This window comes from Gambusia affinis, linkage group LG16 (genome assembly GCF_019740435.1).
Source record: "Gambusia affinis linkage group LG16, SWU_Gaff_1.0, whole genome shotgun sequence".
Classification (NCBI taxonomy): domain Eukaryota; kingdom Metazoa; phylum Chordata; class Actinopteri; order Cyprinodontiformes; family Poeciliidae; genus Gambusia; species Gambusia affinis.
Genome location: NC_057883.1, coordinates 19,036,601 through 19,054,234, shown reverse-complemented (window position 1 = coordinate 19,054,234; position 17,634 = coordinate 19,036,601). Strand labels below are relative to the sequence as shown.

Sequence of the window (17,634 nt, the reverse complement as noted above, 5' to 3'; positions counted from 1 at the left end):
CAGCACCAGCAGCTCTTTCTTCATTCATTTGTCCCCACATCTCCATCTTCGCCATGAGACGCGTTACCTTCCAGGGGTAACGTCTCCTATTCATTGTTTTTTCTCTCTTCTATCATCCCTTTAATACTTCCAGTGACTTTAAATTTTGAAATAGACTTATAGTTTACATTTTCTCTCTTATTTGCATGAGTAATAAAAACAGGTTCTGCACACAGGTGTTATTCTATGGCTAAAACAAATTAGATAATCTCCTACACAAGAAATAGATTTTCTTTACAGAATCATTAAGACAGTTACAGCACAAATACCCAGAATATTATAGCTTCTGAGTCCATCAGTGAGAACAATTGAATAAACTCTTTCTGCATTTCTCACTAACTCCAGATCATGTCTTTTGTTTGCTAACAGCAGTATCTTTAATGAACTGTGTGCTTTCTCAGTGTCTTGTTCGTTCCATTTTCCTGTCAGCTTCATTCTTCCATCATACTGTGTCAAAAGATGGTATTCACCCCTTCAAAGGCCTTAAGCCTGCGGCCCGTCAGGCGAACAGCCCGAGAACAGAGCCCAGCAAAACCTGCAGCTGGCTGCGACCCCATGAACCTCCAAACACTGAGGTTCTTATTTTAATTTGTACAGTAAATTCTACATACATATATCTGTCTTATAGAACATTTAGGATTTATAGTGTTAACAGGTGTTAGATGATCTATAAATCCCATTTCGGTCATTTTCTCACTGATTACATTTATCCCTATCAGTTATTAAGCCCCTTAGATTTCCTTCTCTGCTTTTAATGGCCTGTAGTTTCTTCCTAAAAAGGATAGACCTTCCCAGTTTGAGCTTCTGGTGCAGCTTAGAACCAAACATAGTAGCCAAGTAGCGCTCCAGACTTCACAACTGGGGATCCGGTGCCTCTGTATGGTGCTGGTGCTGATTGGATCGAGGCTGTTTGCTCCCACTTTTCTGTTGCGGTTGACGACACATGACCCACCAGCCACGTGGTGACCAACCCACGATATTGTCACAGCTGTTGGCAGCAGCTGGACAGGCTTTGCATTGCACCATTTAACTCTATTCTCTCCATGAAAAGCTAATCAACCTGCTTTTCTCCTGCTTTACAAAAATTTGTGACTTGGAAACAAAAGAATGCAGCAAACATTTCATCTTTGCCATTGGGTTGGAAAAGCCTCGTAGCTGGTACCATAAGTGGCCATTTTAAAGTAAAGAAAAAAACGAAAAATGTTAAGCCTAAACTTTATGAAAAAACTAAGTCTTTACCTTCTTCTGTCTATGTTTTTTTTCTGATAAATTGGTATGGAATTAAAGATAAGAATCTAAGGAAATAAAATGGCTACCCTCTTGCATGTGTGCGTCCCCGGAAGGGTGGACTTCTTGTTTTTGGATGTCTGCAGCTATAACCTTGAAGGATGCAATTTCATCTGTCATTTATTCTTCCCCATCTAGACTGTATCAGGATAAACTGTAACTCCAGTAAGTTAACACTCAAGTTTCATTTTGTTGTACTTGTTGTCTTCTTATATCTACTCTGCACTGCCTTCCACCTTATTGTAACCTTTATTATGTGGATATTGAGTTTGTGTCAGTTTTGAGTAAAAAAATGATTAGAAATGACTAGGAAGATTAGAAAATGTTCCTTTTGGTGGACATCTGAAGGGTGTATAGTCTTAATTCTGATATTATTTATTTCAATAACAACAAACAAATAACCAAACAAAACCAACCTTCATGAAAGAAGAGTTGCAGGACATTGACCATTTGAGGACCAAAGGTTGGGATTGCTACTTACGCCTTACAGGCTCAGTAATGGTGGCATAGTGAATGAAAACCTTATTAATACAAATTCTCAAACTAAAGGCATGGTAATTAAATCCTCAGGTTTATAAAAGAAGGAATTTTACAATCTTAATGTCGTCCAACTTACTGCATATAAATAAAAGTTCAAAATTCCTTCTAATCTTAACACATAAATATTCAAGATGATCAGTGGTGATCCTGAAACTAAATATGTTGGAAAAGCAGTGCAAAATTTTTTTTTTTTTTAAAGTTAAAAACCAGACTATATCATGAGGACCTCGTAATTTATTCCTTATCCTTGTGGTTCTATCAGCTGTTGATGTGTGTTGATTATTGATGCAGTGCCTTCAGAGTTATAGGAAATCAAGGACTTCCAGCCTAGGCGTGCTCCATGAAATTCACTCAAATTCCTGGAGTGGTTTAATGATGTTCAGTATTATAGAAGCAGAAATATGGAAATCCCTCCCAGTTTTTCCATGCTGGAGATCTTATGCTACAAAGGGGCTCAGTCTTTTATGGGTATTGCTGTTTTAGAAAGACATATGGATGTATATTACAAAGATAATTAAAGTGAAACAAAGCACGGAATATTTTTTTATTTAAATATCGATCATTGTTATTTTGGTACTATACAAACTGTACCAACCCTTCCTAATTTTGATTGCATGTTCAATCTGACATGTCTTTTAAAAGTAATTTTATTGTCAACTCTTGCTGGGTTGAGTAATATCAATACAAAAATTGATATTGTTATGATCTCCACAAGTTTTCTGAAAATAATTTAACACCAACAACTAAGAGTGATTTTTAGGTGAATGTTTAAGGGGTTATATTTTATACATTTTTAAGTATTTTGGAGAACCAGGGAGCCTTTTGTGTCTCCACTTGCATGGGTTCTTATAGATGATTTGATGATCACATCAAAACAATTACAATATGAATATACTAGAACAACAATAATCTGTTGAAGTAAAGAGTCAATTGTATTTTAAATCGGGGAGCTGCAGTGGCCATTGTTCATAAACTGCCAATTTAAACAAAAGCGTTGGTAAACAATCCAGAAAGTTGGCCGCAGTCTAAACTTACCAATGCAAAAGAACTGTTCCAAAAGTGGTTCCAAAGAGTCAGTATTTCACATTGTAATCCTTAGTGTCAACCCATGGGTCCCTTTGACCTGATTGTGTATGCATTTCATGCACAAGAGTGAAGCATTTCTGTTAGCAAAACGTGGTATGAGTTTGGTTAGCATAGCCCTTTTGGGGTTCATTCCTGCGATTTCCCTCTTTAGCTTTTTCAACCTACTTTAGGGACATCAAAGATTCCCAAAGCAGCTTCCCTTTCTCCACTTCCTCTATGACTGACATTGCTTTCCAAAGCCAGTCATGGAGCTATTTTCTCCAGTAAGTCATGGGCCTGCCAGGAGACCTTGTGCTTCTCGAACATATTTGAAACATTTCCCTATAAAGGCATCGATTGGTGCCCAAAATACCACAAATGTCTCTGGTCAATATGGAGAGACAGCAACTCTTGAATAACCAAGCTCCTCATCATGTGTCTTAGGATGATTTATCTCATCCTGCTGAAGAAACTTGTTTCTGCTGCTTGTATTCACATCATAGTTGTTTGATTATTTCCCACTGTTTGTGAACATAGATGAGTGATGAAACACATCAACTAGTAAATCAAAAGCAGCTGTCTTTTTACCCCAACATTTCCAAATAGTAATACCAATGCATGAAAATATTACTGAAAACTTTGAGATACACAAAGTCCTTCCCTAAGGACGATTACCCATCTTCCAAAGCAAGGTGGACCATACTTTCAATCTTGAGGGTGTTAACAGTCATTCATGTCAACAACATCACAGATGTTGCTTCTCTGTGACTCAAATCAGCTTCAAATCACTGTTATTATCAGAGGTAATAGCACCGAAAGACTTTTCACAAGCTGCACACCTCCTGCCCCCTGGCTAAATCAGAAAAAAATCTGTCCATTAAAGTAATGAACTAAATTGGTAGCAAAGGGCTAATCTTGAGTTGTACAGGGATTCAATGAGCCTTAGAAAGAGGTCAGACACCCTATCATGTCAAAGACCCCCTCAGGAAAGACAAGGAGCAGCAATTGTTGATAGAGGGTAACACCAGCAGAGTCTAACACATGACGACGAGTCAGACTTATTACCTTCAAAAAATAATCTTGCATTGATTGTACAGAGACTGAATGGAAAATTATATGAAGTGTTATACTTCCAAAGTACTCTCCACAGAACTCCAAACAACACCTGGCTACTTCGTCTGAGTCCAAAGTTTGACCATCAGTTGAATTCTCCTGTAATGTGTACAGGTGTAGGCAGAAATATGGGATCTTATATCTAAAAGTACACCCTTTTGTCACCTTTAAAAATGGGCCAATATGCCAGTCTACCAATCTAAAACCACTAATCCTGAAATATGGAAGTTGTATGGTCTTTTTAAAAGAGTCAATCCAGGAGCATTAAGAGCCTTAAGAGGCTTTACGGGAGTTCTATAGTTAAACTGAGAAGTGTTTCCAATTGTGATCATACCAGTATGATTTTCACTTTGAATTATGAGTTAGAGCTAAGCTTATGGAATCGGAGGTAAAAGATTACGTAGAACCTGCCAAGATGTATACAGCACAATTATTTAGTTAAAATAACTGCTTCATTACAATTGATGGCCAGATAATTGTGTAGATATTCTTTCAGCCTTTTTTTTTATCATATATTTTGTACCAAATTCTTCAAGCACTTGTCCAAAAGTTATATTTTCTAAGCAGTGTTTCAGTTAGTTTCAAAATGCAGTTGGAAGAAGATTTCTGTGGGCCTGTAATGAGTAGAAGCTTTTTTCCCTCTCTGCTGCATAAATCTAAATATAATATGAACGCATTGTCAACTATTTTGTCTTTTTTTTTTTTCATTGTGTAATTCACTGATTGAACCAAACCTTTGTTTCCCAAATGAATTAGAACCATTCTTGGATACATTTCCAAGTCTCTTCATAGCCCGACAACTTTGTGCCCAGACTGACTGGTGGGAAGACAAAGGTTTGGTTTGAGGCTCACTTTGTCCTTAACTTTGTGACTGACCATTGTTCTCAGGCAAGGGACCGGAGACCCTGTATGCCGGGCAAAAGCTCAATGATAATGAATGGCATACAGTGCGCGTGGTGCGTCGGGGCAAAACCTACAAGCTAACGGTTGACGATGATGTAGCAGAAGGTACTTAATCCTGCTTCAACTGGAAATGTTCTCAGTGTTGCTTTTTTCAGTGTATTATCACCATGCTGGGGTGTGTTAGCTATGAAGCATTCCTCTAATACTGTTAATGTAATTTTTTTCCTTAAATCAGCCCTTTTGTGTTAGTGTCAGACAGAGTTCTCTTTTCTTTTCGTTTTGTTTGTCTTTCTTTTCAACCCATCCCCTGCACCCTCCCCGTCTGCAGGACAAATGGTGGGCGATCACACTCGGCTGGAGTTCCACAACATCGAAACGGGAATCATGACAGAACGTCGGTTCGTTTCCACCATCCCATCCAGCTTCATCGGTCACCTCCAGAGCCTGAGGTACATTTTACAGTCATTTCTAGTTGAAATGGGCAGAGGAAGGCAATATAAAAATACATTTCAGACTAAATCCTTCAGAAGTCAATACATGGACCTTGTAATGACGTCTCACTTAGCATAACTACCAGCCAAGGTTTACATTTCTTATAAGCACCCCTTCTAAAAAATTTTTCCAATATTTGTTCTGAACGAAATAAAATAGAAAATGAAAGTATGTCCCTGGGAAATGCATTTTATAGCACAATCAAGTAACTATGTTGTCATCATCTATTGTAAAAGTTAATTGCTATTAGGCCTTGATTTAATTTTTTATAAGATATGAAAAAATTAAATCGAAAAGAGAAATTCATGAGAGATTCATCACTTTTCAATTTACCATCTCCTGTGTCTCCTGTATGGTTTTTCAGCTCATTTCTCTTTGGAGCTAATAGCAATAGAGAAAATCTTAATAAAGAAGAACAAATATTTCTGAAAATGTTCAAGTAATAGACTGAAGAAGAGTAAATAACAAGAAGCCTTCAGAAACCTGGGAAACTCTTAGTCAAGAAATGTTTAGATCTTAGGAGATGTTTACAACCTTTGCAAAGTGTGGTTGTCTGACAGTGTGGGTCTTTGGGGAAAACAATCCTCATTGTTCTGAGGATTGTTCACAGCTTTTCACATTCTGAAGGACATTCTAACCTGTACGCTTACTGTAGAAATATTAGCTGCATGTTCTCTTCCTTTCCACAGGTTTAACGGCATGCTGTATATTGACTTGTGCAAGAACGGCGACATTGATTACTGTGAGCTCAATGCTCGCTTCGGAGTTCGTTCCATTATTGCTGACCCGGTTACCTTCAAGACAAAAAGCAGCTACCTGAGTCTGGCTACCCTGCAGGCCTACACATCCATGCACCTCTTCTTCCAGTTCAAGACTACTTCCTCTGATGGCTTTATCCTCTTCAACTCTGGGGATGGAAATGACTTTATTGCTGTGGAATTGGTCAAAGGGTAGGTTTTACATCAACAGGATTGTCTATTATTTTTGTTTGTGTCAAATATTTTCTGGAAGAGCTTTAAAACAAATGTGTGTGTCTTGTTTCATTTGGAGCCAAAAAATATAACTTTAAGAGCAAAGTGACAAGAATTTGACCAAATCTCTTTTAAACTAAACACATTTTTCATTGCAGATACATCCATTATGTTTTTGATCTTGGAAATGGGCCCAACCTCATCAAAGGCAAAAGTGAAAGGTCGCTAAATGACAATCAGTGGCACAATGTGGCTATCACCCGTGACAACAGCAATACCCACACACTAAAAGTAGATGCTACAACCACAAGTCAGACTATCAATGGAGCAAAGAACCTTGACCTGAAAGGTAAGCTGAGAATGTGACTAATTTTTCATTTTTCATTTAAATTACCGTAGTAATATTTTACCTTTTAAGAAAAACATATTACATTTTACTATCCGAAATATGAACAACTTGCTCAAAATGATAAACAGGATGTTGAGGCATGAAGCTAAACCCCCATTTTGTTTTTATTTTGTTAAAATTCTTACGTCTGAAGTCAGTCTATGGGCAATGTTCAGATACTTTTTTGTTTGGTCTAGATTAATTAATTGGATGTTAACAACTGTTTTGGTTCATTCATGCATTCTTTCCCTTATTTGTAATAGCATCTTTGCACTGAATTGAAATTGTGTTTTGACTGTAATGCAAACTGTTGTATTGCAATAATTTGGGTACTGAAAGTTTTTTCTGCAATCTGAGCCAGTTATCATATACCACATAAAAATATTTTTTCTGCACGGTCTCTTCTTCAGGTGATCTGTTCATCGCAGGACTCGGTCCAGGCATGTATGGAAACCTCCCCAAACTGGTGGCTTCCAGAGAAGGCTTTCAGGGTTGCTTGGCTTCCATGGACCTCAACGGTCGCCTGCCAGACCTCCTAAACGATGCCTTGTTCCGCAGCGGCCAGATCGAGCGCGGATGTGAAGGTACACCGTCGCTAAGATCTCTGCCTGATTTAGACTCCTACAACACAAAGTCCAACTCCAACTTCAGCTCCAGCAGCCCTTTCTTCCTACTCAATGCAAACAGTAGCTCCTCAGCTCTGCATCCATACGGGAGAAACTCCATCCTACTAACTGTGTTTGTTGCCTCATTTACCCATTGCTAGCTTCATACCAGACATCCAGTGCTTCCTCATGTGCACCACCACATTATCAGCCACATTGGCTGTTTATCTACTGTACCGTCGGCCACCGTCAGAGCAGTTTTGCCAGTTCAGAAACATAAACTACTTACTGGTGCTGTTTGGTTTTTGTTGTTGTTGTTTTTGGGGGTTTTTTATCCAACATTCTTTTGTAAGATTTGTTTTCTCTACATTGATGTAAATGTTAAATCGTAATATATGAAACAAACATGTAGATTTCTATCCTGCACAGTCAATTAGATTTATGGCTATGTTAAATGTTTCAAACACTGAAAGAAATGGATACTTGTATGTTTACCAACACAATATGATAGATTAGGAGACAATTTCCAAATCCAGTTGTGGAATAATGACAGCCTTCTGCAAAATATGACTAAAAGCTGATTCTGAATCAAAAAGCTCAATAAAGTCATTGCCTAATAGTTTTCATACTTACTTTTATTCCTCGGAATCCACTTGATTATCCCTCTAAGATATTTTCACTTTTTCATTTGAATTGTAAAGCATATAAATTATAATACATAAAAAAAGTAGTCAAGCATTTGATGCTCATTAATCCACAGTTCAAATTTTAATCCCAGTTTTAGAACACAGCTCTTTTTTTATTATAAACCAGGTTAAATGTTTTCCTGTGATTAAAAAGTAAATTTGACTGTAATATGCTGCCTATTATAGAATATCTTTCCAATGTGCAGATGACACCAGATATGCCTGACCTCTTGGTCTCTAAATAGCACCTCAACGTTGTTCTTTTTGAACAAATTCTACTGTGGATTAAGTAAAGGGACAACTGTAGAGGCTTAATAGGAAATACTTTAATCCTGAATTTCTGAATTCAGCTGTGCAGTTTTAGGTTGGGCGATGAATCTTCTGTCAGGAGTGTAGTCAATGCCTATTGTTTTAAAACCAAGACTTGCCAAAGGTTTGAATGTTTTGTGCTGCTTCCTGCCTTATCCATGCCTTCAATGTAATACCGCTCCACATGGAAACATTTTGCACTGGCAAACAAACGTCACTGTGGATGAAAATGTTTCCATTCTTCAATGATTTTCTTTTTGCTTCGTTAGTTTTGTCATCCTCTGAGGGTCCTGGGCCATCCTCCACAATCTCTTCTTGTTTGCATGGAAGTCTGTGTTTTTCTTACACCTGCCATCAGTTGGACATAATGTACTCTGAAGGTACATTTTTCAACATAAACTCAGAGCTCAATGAATGTGTTTGTTGCTGTAAAAGATCAATCTGTGTGATGTTATGCACTGTATTGTATTAACTGTGGGAAGTGATTGTTGATTGGTTTATTTTTCCAAATAAAATCTCATCGATCACAGCTGGGTGTCCATCTCATTTTAATAAATCATTCTATGTGTGCTTTGGTTTCTTTATGTCGACACTGTCATTCTAACTGTTCAACTTTTTATTTATTTTTATTTCAAGCTTTCATCACATGAAGCTGTTTTGATGTTCTTTGGCAAAAATGTAAAGTTATAGTTCGAGGCCACAGCACTACTCTATTACCGTCACTAGATGGTGCTGCTGTGCCTCTGGTAACCATTGAACATCTTACATGAACCCTGATTCACATCAACCACCAAAAATAAAGGGAATGTAAACAACAAATTCTCTTTATTTTAGGTATCATTCTTAATTTCATTCTTAGATTTAAAGGTCTGGTCAGAAATCCTTCTTTAACAGACAAAAATCAGGAAAGCCTTGATTTGAGATGTTGAACATATTTGCTCAAACTGGCTGACCCTTCTGGAAAGAATATCGGACAAACATCTAGAAAGGTTTTGGGAAATTTTCTGAAAACCAAGAAACATATTGAAACTTGGGGGAAAAAATTAAAATGCATTCTTAAATGATTAAAAAGATACCATAGACGCTTTGTATTTTTCATATTTTTAGTCAGTTTAATCTCAAAGAAGTATAGCCTGCAGAACAATTATGTTGTGACCAGGTAGAAGTGGAGAAGAATTTTATTGATCTTGATCTTGAATGTCTTCATTTTTCATTCATCATAGGTTAATATAAAAGTGAATGATGAATATAACATTTTGAATATGCACATTACACAGCAGTACGAGCACTTGATGAACTATGAAAGCTGTGTTGTTTGCAAGAGAACAGAAAGTCATATAAAATAAAATGATTTCGTAGCAGAGGGAAGTCAATAAATGTAGGTTGTCACCTTATTGACTTCATTGCTTGGCCCTTTCATGTTTCACAGAAACAATACAACCTTTTCCAAAGGGGGAAGGAGTATATCTAAATATGTGCTATTTCTAGTCATTTCATGGTTCTTGTTAAATGCAGGGCCTGTCTGTGTGTTTGGTGGGTATTGTCGGACTCCCACAGGTCCCAGCACTACTTGTCAGGAAGACTCCTGTGCCAACATGGGGATCTGCATCCAACAGTGGGAGAACTACACCTGCGACTGCTCCATGACCTCCTACACTGGGACGCAGTGCAGTGACCGTAAGTTCATTTGTTGTGCCCACATGTCTAGCATTGCACCACACAACTCTCTATTAACACATTGATGATGCAATAAGCATTTCATTGGAAAACATATAAAATATTTCTTGTTACGCAACCTATTAATTTCATATTGTGCTATTGAGCTTCTTCTCAAAGACACCGTTTAGCAAAACTACAGACAACAGCTCCAGCTCTAAAGGTTTTTGACCCGTGCATTATAAAAGCATTTCAGCAACAGAAAAAAAGTTCAAAGGTCATACACAAACTCTCTCTGATACATACACACACACCACCCCACCCACACACATATCAAAGAAACTGGGTGATGTACGAATTGAACGTTCATTTGACCTGCACCTGAAGTCTCAATCTACAGCTAACCCCTCACATCACACAATTTCCCAAACAGAACATAAAACAATCTCAGACATAAAAACAAATTAAGTATAGAGGATATGAAGGTATGCTGAATCGGAATACCCCTAGATGGTTCCTTGCTGACGCCATGAGTAGACGGTTCACTATTCAACAGGTCCTACGCTTGCATACACTGTCCTACATGGGATCTTCAGCATGAGATGTTGAACAAATTCTTGTGCTGAAGATGTTCAACATAGTAGCGTCTTCATATAGTGAAGAACATCTTCATGTTATAAAGATTTTCTTGAACATCTTGTGTTGAGCATTCTGTGTTCAATGTGGAATGTTCTTCATCTTATGTTCACCATGGGGTGGGAAGGAAAGAATTATCTTCATTTTATGTTGAACTATAAGATGAAGATAAATCCTTCTTTAATGATTTATCTCCTTCTTGCATTTCATTTTGAGAGCATCTTCATAAAGTGAAGAACATCTCCACCTCATGGGGATGTTCTTCATCATAAGTTCAACGTGGGGTGGGAAGGATAGGATGTTCGACTGATGTTGAAGATGTTCAACATAAGAACATCTTATAAGTTCAATAGATTATGCTGAACAGAAGATTTTTAAGTACGGTATGTTCGGCATAAAATTTTAAATTCAATTAATCAGCTTTATTTTGGGTCTTTAGTTAGGGTGGGTCATTTTTGACCCATGGGAAAAGGGGAGTAAACACAATGTTAGGATCGTACGAGGGTTAAGAGGACCATGAAAAGTGTGGCCTGTTGCACATGCCTCAATGAGAGTTTCATCAGAAGTTGTATTCTTAAAAGCAGTGTTCAGAGTCTTGGTGAACACCAAGTTACAGCCGAGAGACTATGACACCATTCAACATCTGTTCATAAAAGGAAAAGCTGCATGTGCCATTTTTATTGTGATAACAAGAATCCAACTGTTTGAATATTATGTAGTATACATTTAGTCCTTGTCTTCCAATTGTTTTGCCAGATCATAGCTGTCTTGATTAAGCTGTCTTCAGTCTTAGCTCTTTTGTGTCTTGTTTTTTGTTGAGTGTTTTGTTCTGCTGGTCTAATAGGTCTATGTGTTTTAGCACAGCATTTGAATTTGCTTTTCTAAATGTTTCCTTTGCTTATGGTTCTTTCCTCTCCTTGATCTTGTTAAGCCACCGTAATGGCCACAATTTTTCAACTTATTTATGAAACAGAAAGTCTTGCTGATGGTTTTTGCTCACAGTTACACAGAAATGTTTCTGATTTCCTTGTTTTGAGTTATGGGATCAGTTTTGACAGAACATTTAATTTTGTTGTCTCATCTACTAAAGAACATAGGACTTACACCCTCTTAACTCTGATAAAAGACCTCTCTCTGTGTGGTAAAAACTTTGAATGTCTTTACATCAGGTCTTTAAGGGAGTCTTCTCCTTCTAAAGATAATGTAAGACAATTGCTAGAAACCTTTGTACGTTAAAAAATGGTCTTATGCTTTTAACAAACTACATATCTAGCTAAATATCCATATAGTGACAATGTTATCTTTTAGCATGCTAACCAATGTTTTGATTTTACTGTTTCTTCTTTAGAATTTACACAAATATCATATAAATTGTTTCCTTGCAGTTTTCAATGTTTTACTTAAATTATTTTTTAAAGAGACTTCCAATTTTGTTTTATGCAATATCAGATTTATTTTTAAACAAAAATCACTAAACATCCAAAACATCAGGGCTGTTTTTTCTTGTATATTTTGTCTTTGAAGTGATGTAGAGAATAAACCCAGAATGAACATACAGGGTGTATGCTACACCTGGACTCCTCTAATCAAAGTAGCACAAAACACTTTTTGAAGATCTTTTTTCATAAATTTCCACTTGAGTCAGAGTTTCAGCTCTTGGATGTTCGCACAACTTATGTTATTTAGATTGAGGCTTGCTGCTCTTTTATCCATCCTTTGGTGAGTTTTGAAATGTGTTTTCTGTCAGAGGAACTATGAGTAGAGGCTGACTCAGAGACCTGACAATCGTGTTTCCTATCCGAACTCATTCTATCAAAGATTGAAAGTGCCCTATGCCAAAAAAAAAAGACAAGTATAGAGGAAACCTTTTTTTACTTTAAAGTTTATTCCACAAATGGATTTGCCCTTGTTTTTTTTGTTTTGTTAGTTTTTTTATGGATGATTTGATAAAACATTATGAAGTTAATCCATATCTTGATGATACTGCTTATATCCGCTATTGAGATTACAAGCCGTAAGATAGTGAGATGTTCAGAAAAGGTGAACATCTCACTTCCTGGATATGTACCTATGGTTATGAGTTATAGATGAAAATGATCAAATTCTGGATGTAAACAGCTGAAAAGAGCTGACTGAAGAAGGGACAGCAGGAGGGAGGACTAACGATATAAATCAGAACTGTTTTTTTGGTTCTTGCTTGTCATTTTGTTCATAGTTTCTGTGGTTTCTCTTTTTTTTCTCCTTTTGTTCTTTAGCATGTGTGTCAGAGATAAATGTGGCTCCACTCATGTATTTGGACACATCTCATGGTTTGAGGAGTTCTTATGAGTTTAAAATATAGTGAAATACTTTATAGTGAATATAGTGAAATAACTTTGTATGTCTGGGAAAATATTTGCTTAATGAGTTTATAAGATGCCCCAACACAGCACTTAAGTGTTCAGAGACAATTTATGAGAGCTGTTTTTCTTCACAGACACAATGTGTGGAACCTGTTTTTCTTCACAAGCTCAAACATGAATGTACTTAAGCCTTCTACAATATTTCTTTGAAACAGGCAGCTGACTCTACATTGACATGAGGTTGCATCATTGCCTGTCAACGACTTAGCCTCACTATTGGAAATTGACTTTACCGTTTCATGTGTTTCCAATTTCCTTGTTTGCCTTCCTTTTGTTTCAGTGAACGGTCACAGTCACTGTTGATGTTGCATCCCCTGACACTCTGTGCACCTAAGCAACAGAATGAAATTAAATATTTGCAGTATAAAAAAACTGTTTTTTAGTTCAATAGAACAAAAGCTCCTCCATGTTTCATCAAGGTGGCTCTGGTGTGAGAAGCTGATGGAACCAAAGACTGTTTGTTCTTTGAATTCCTGTCCTCATTTTTATTCTTTTCCAATTTTCTTTCTGCAAAATTACTGACAGGAATTACAATTCCCAATTAGACTGTGATGCCCTTTCTTTAAACAATAGAGAGACCAAGTAACAAGAAATATTTTAATAAAAACAATTGTTTTCAAATTTTGAACTTCCCTTATCCTTTAAGATAACTTTTTCATATCCACCTGTAAAAGTGTTGTAAGACATTTTAGTTTCTTATTTGTTTTTATGTTTTTTACTTAAACTTGTGTATATAGATTTAATTATTTAAAATATTATTTGATTATGAACTTTTGTGCTTTGCTTATTTTTATGGTAATGGAATAATTTCCCAGAATAGACAAAGGATTCATCCTTCAAACAAAATTTTCACATACCGTATTTTTGTAAGGACCTGAAGGTGTCCATAACTGTTGGAGCTGGAGTGCATATCCATCACAAGGCTTTCACATAACTGTGAGGAGACCGATAGAAGATGAACTTGTGAAGTAAGGCAATAAACTTAAAAAATGGGGATGAATAGAATGCTGGAAAAATAAAGGGACTGTGGAATTGGACTGAGTTAATTTATGTCTGTGTGGCTCCTTTGAAATAAGAGAAAAGTGAAAGGAGGTTGTTTGTATTAGAGTCGAAGGGCTGGAGGGATAGAGCATTTTTATGAATATGAATTGAACCTGTTTGTCTTGTACAGTTCCTTGAGAGGGCATTTGTTGTGGCTTGGTTCTATATACATAAACTGAATTGAAGTGGCTCACTTACCTCAAAATCAAACAAGCTTTCATCTCCACGGCATTACTACTTAGTGTTTCTAAAGTTCATCAGGAACTTTCCATGTATATTCATTGTTAAATTTACTGCATTCAATTCTTATGGATGTTGAATATTATGATGTTACCAGCCAATGTTCAAGTTGCCCTAAAGTTATTGGCTTTAAGTCAACAGGAGTGAACATTCCAGATATTTACCTCAAGGGCATAACACCCAATGCTAACAGGAATTACAAAAAGATCCTAGAGCACAATCTCAGACCATACAATCTCCAATGTTTATGTTACAAGTAAAAAAAAAAGACTAGCATGACCTAGTATGGCGATGTGAGTGTTACGGGAAAAGATTAGTTTCTTTCTCTAACTGCTAGGCAAATATTGTCAACTAAAAAGAAATACGGTAAATGTCTTGTAGTCTTGTTCATCAGTGATCGGAGGATAGAATTTGAGATGGATGGTGTGATGGGCCTTATCTGCCATAATGTAAACATTAATCTGGTTTGCTGTGGTAATGAAAAAAGTTTAGCTCAACAAGAAATGCACTCAGTTTACCAATGAGTGTTATCTGTATTTACACACAGAGGCAAAAGTGATCCTGGATAAAGTGGCTGAACGTAATTCAGCCATTCTATAGGTTTTTCTATATTCTATAGGGTGGTCGGACTCTACCTCACTTCATCTCCATGTTTGGATATTAACAAACATAATATTAACACAATTAATAATTAATTAATTAATTAATTATTGTTATTAAGACAATAATCAGAAACATGGCAGGAAATCTACAACAGATTTCCTGCCATGTGTAAAAATGTGTAAAAAAGAAAAATGAAGCTTCCAGAGCACAGTCATATTAAAACTGTGCAATGGGACCTGAAGTGAACTGTGCAGAAATAATTGTCTAAACACCTCAATGAACTGAAGCAATGTTGGAATGAAGAGTGGATCAAAATGATTCCATAGATGAGAGACTAAAATATTCTTACGGAAAATCCCTAGACAGTTATTGTTACTAAAAGTGATTTTTCCACCTAGAGAAATAGACCTTTCTAGTGCCTTGATGCATAAACCTTCTCAATCAAAAATGGGTGTGTTTTTTTTTATTCTTATGACTTTAAGCAGTAAAATGCTAATTTCTTACAGGCTGTGAACAAATTTTCAACTGCAGCAGGAAATCGTTAGAATGGGATGAGGTGGGGTAACTGGTCACAAGTGAGCAGACTGGCAGGCAATCAGAACGATTGGCAGGGTGACAGAGAGTCTATTTTCCTCTTCACTGACCTTTATATGTGTTCAGCTGTGTGCTGGATCCTTCATTGATCTACCAACCTCAAGACTAATCATCAGCACCAAGTGCATTCATGAAGCTGCAGAGCTGCTTCTCCTCCCCTGGTTGTTGGACTGATATGCCCTATTGTCATTAACTTTTTTTTTGCAGATATGAGAGGTTGATGAAGGAGAAGTTGATTCGTCCTGTTTTATCTCTGGGTAAAGCAGGTACTGAATGAGCTGTGTTAATGTGCTGCTGATAAGCGGAGGATAATGTGTTTGTTGTCCTTCACCTTGGTGGTCTTCCTCAGCCGTTGTTTGTTTAATCTTTGCCCTTTTGCTGTTCCAACCCACATAAATCTGGAGCAGGAGGTGAAATAAAAAGCAGGAGAGTAGGAACTAAAGAATGTGTGGTTGTGGGAGGAGGTTGAGCTGGTGTTCTTCAGCTGGTGGGGGGAAAAAACGGCCATGCATCACAGCGGACAGGTCATTTGAACAGTGCAATGCTGCGTCTAAGGGTTTAGGAGATTAGAGAGGCTAATAATTTCTGAGGGCCATGCTTTATGTTAATGTGACAGGCTTTGCTGTATATTTCTGCTGAGGCATCGCCTTTGTTGCTCTTAATTTTCCTTTAATGGAACTTTTGTGTTTGTTTCAACAGCATGCTCACAGATTTTACCGGCTTTGGAATTACCTTGCTTTCTGAAACAGAGGTCGTCCTCTAATTATTTCCCCCAGATAAAAGGAAGGACGTCGCTGGCACACAAAGTTTAGCAGAAACTGTGGACAGGATTATCAGAATTGGACCCAGTGTCACTGTTTTACATTCCGTCTTTGCATTTCTCAACAGCAAAAGACATGAGCCTAGATTATCCTAATGATAATTTCCAAAAACATAGCACACAGTTATGATAAGTTTGAAACGTTATGATAAATGAGTAGGTAACCTCTGCACTGATAAGGCTTGCATGACTGATGATTTCCTCTGAAATGCAGATAAAACAGTTTTTTAAAAGAAGTTTCATTTAATCAAAGAGCTTTTGTTTGCTGGTTTAACATTCCCTCAGAAAGGATAAGTACAGCTGTGATAAAAATCCTATATTTTTAGAATTTATCTTGCAAATAAAAAAGAATAAATACACTAGTTAGTGAAAGGTAAATTATTTTAACAAATATGTTCATCATCCTTTTACACTGTTGCTCTTCTACCTTGTGTTTCAGTGGCATAGGAAAGATGGGCTGCCTGGCAAAAACCAGCCAGTTGTTCTACGCTTTGCTTTGTACACAGGGTCTGGACCCTTGGTTGTTGAGAAACAATTGCTTGCTGGAGGTGTGGACTCCTTTGAAGTGTAAACAATTGAATCTGACTTTACCCAATGGCTAACGTTTGGTTGTGACCTTATAATATGCCAGTTTGACGTTGAGAAGCTTATGAGAAATTGTATGCGCTGTAAATAACCCTCCCCAGCTGCAAAGACAGAGGTGCTGAGCCAATCAGAATGACTGCCATGTGTCAATCATTTGTTATTTGTCCATCTTATCGACGGACAAATGATGAGTTGATAGTTTTCTCTGGTATTTAAAAAAGGAAAATATTGTTAACATATTGTAACATTTTTTTGAATGCAATAAAATATGGGCTGAATAGATATAAAATTCTGATGTCCTCACATTGTTAAACTTAGACATGTAAGCATTCACATTCCTAAAGAAGTAGTCTTTTAAAGAAGCTACATGAATGATCAGGGGTTCTTCCAACACTTCAAAACAGTGTTGGTTACTCAACTGATGGTTGAGTAACCTAAATAACATATTTTAAACATTAAATATATTTATTGTTGAGCCCATCTCTATTTATTTAATAATTTAGCAGCAAAATGGGTTTTCCAATTAAAAATTAAAATGTGATTAATTACAAACTTTACAATTAATTAGATTAATAATTTTAAGTGATAGACTCACAAACCTTAAAGAAAACAACCTTTTTTACTTGTGTTTTGCACCAACATTTTATCATGTTGACACT

At 36.8% G+C, this 17,634-nt stretch overlaps 1 protein-coding gene across 1 annotated transcript in view; it reads left to right on the top strand.

Annotated features, from left to right (window-relative positions):
- nrxn3a (neurexin 3a) overlaps positions 1 to 17,634 on the top strand; it is a 116,285-nt gene that overhangs the window by 73,126 nt on the left and 25,525 nt on the right. The window contains 7 exon segments of the mRNA XM_044143735.1: positions 1,465 to 1,491; positions 4,933 to 5,052; positions 5,276 to 5,396; positions 6,129 to 6,389; positions 6,569 to 6,759; positions 7,209 to 7,382; positions 9,956 to 10,075. Of these exon segments, the coding sequence (XP_043999670.1) occupies positions 1,465 to 1,491; positions 4,933 to 5,052; positions 5,276 to 5,396; positions 6,129 to 6,389; positions 6,569 to 6,759; positions 7,209 to 7,382; positions 9,956 to 10,075 (1,014 nt within the window).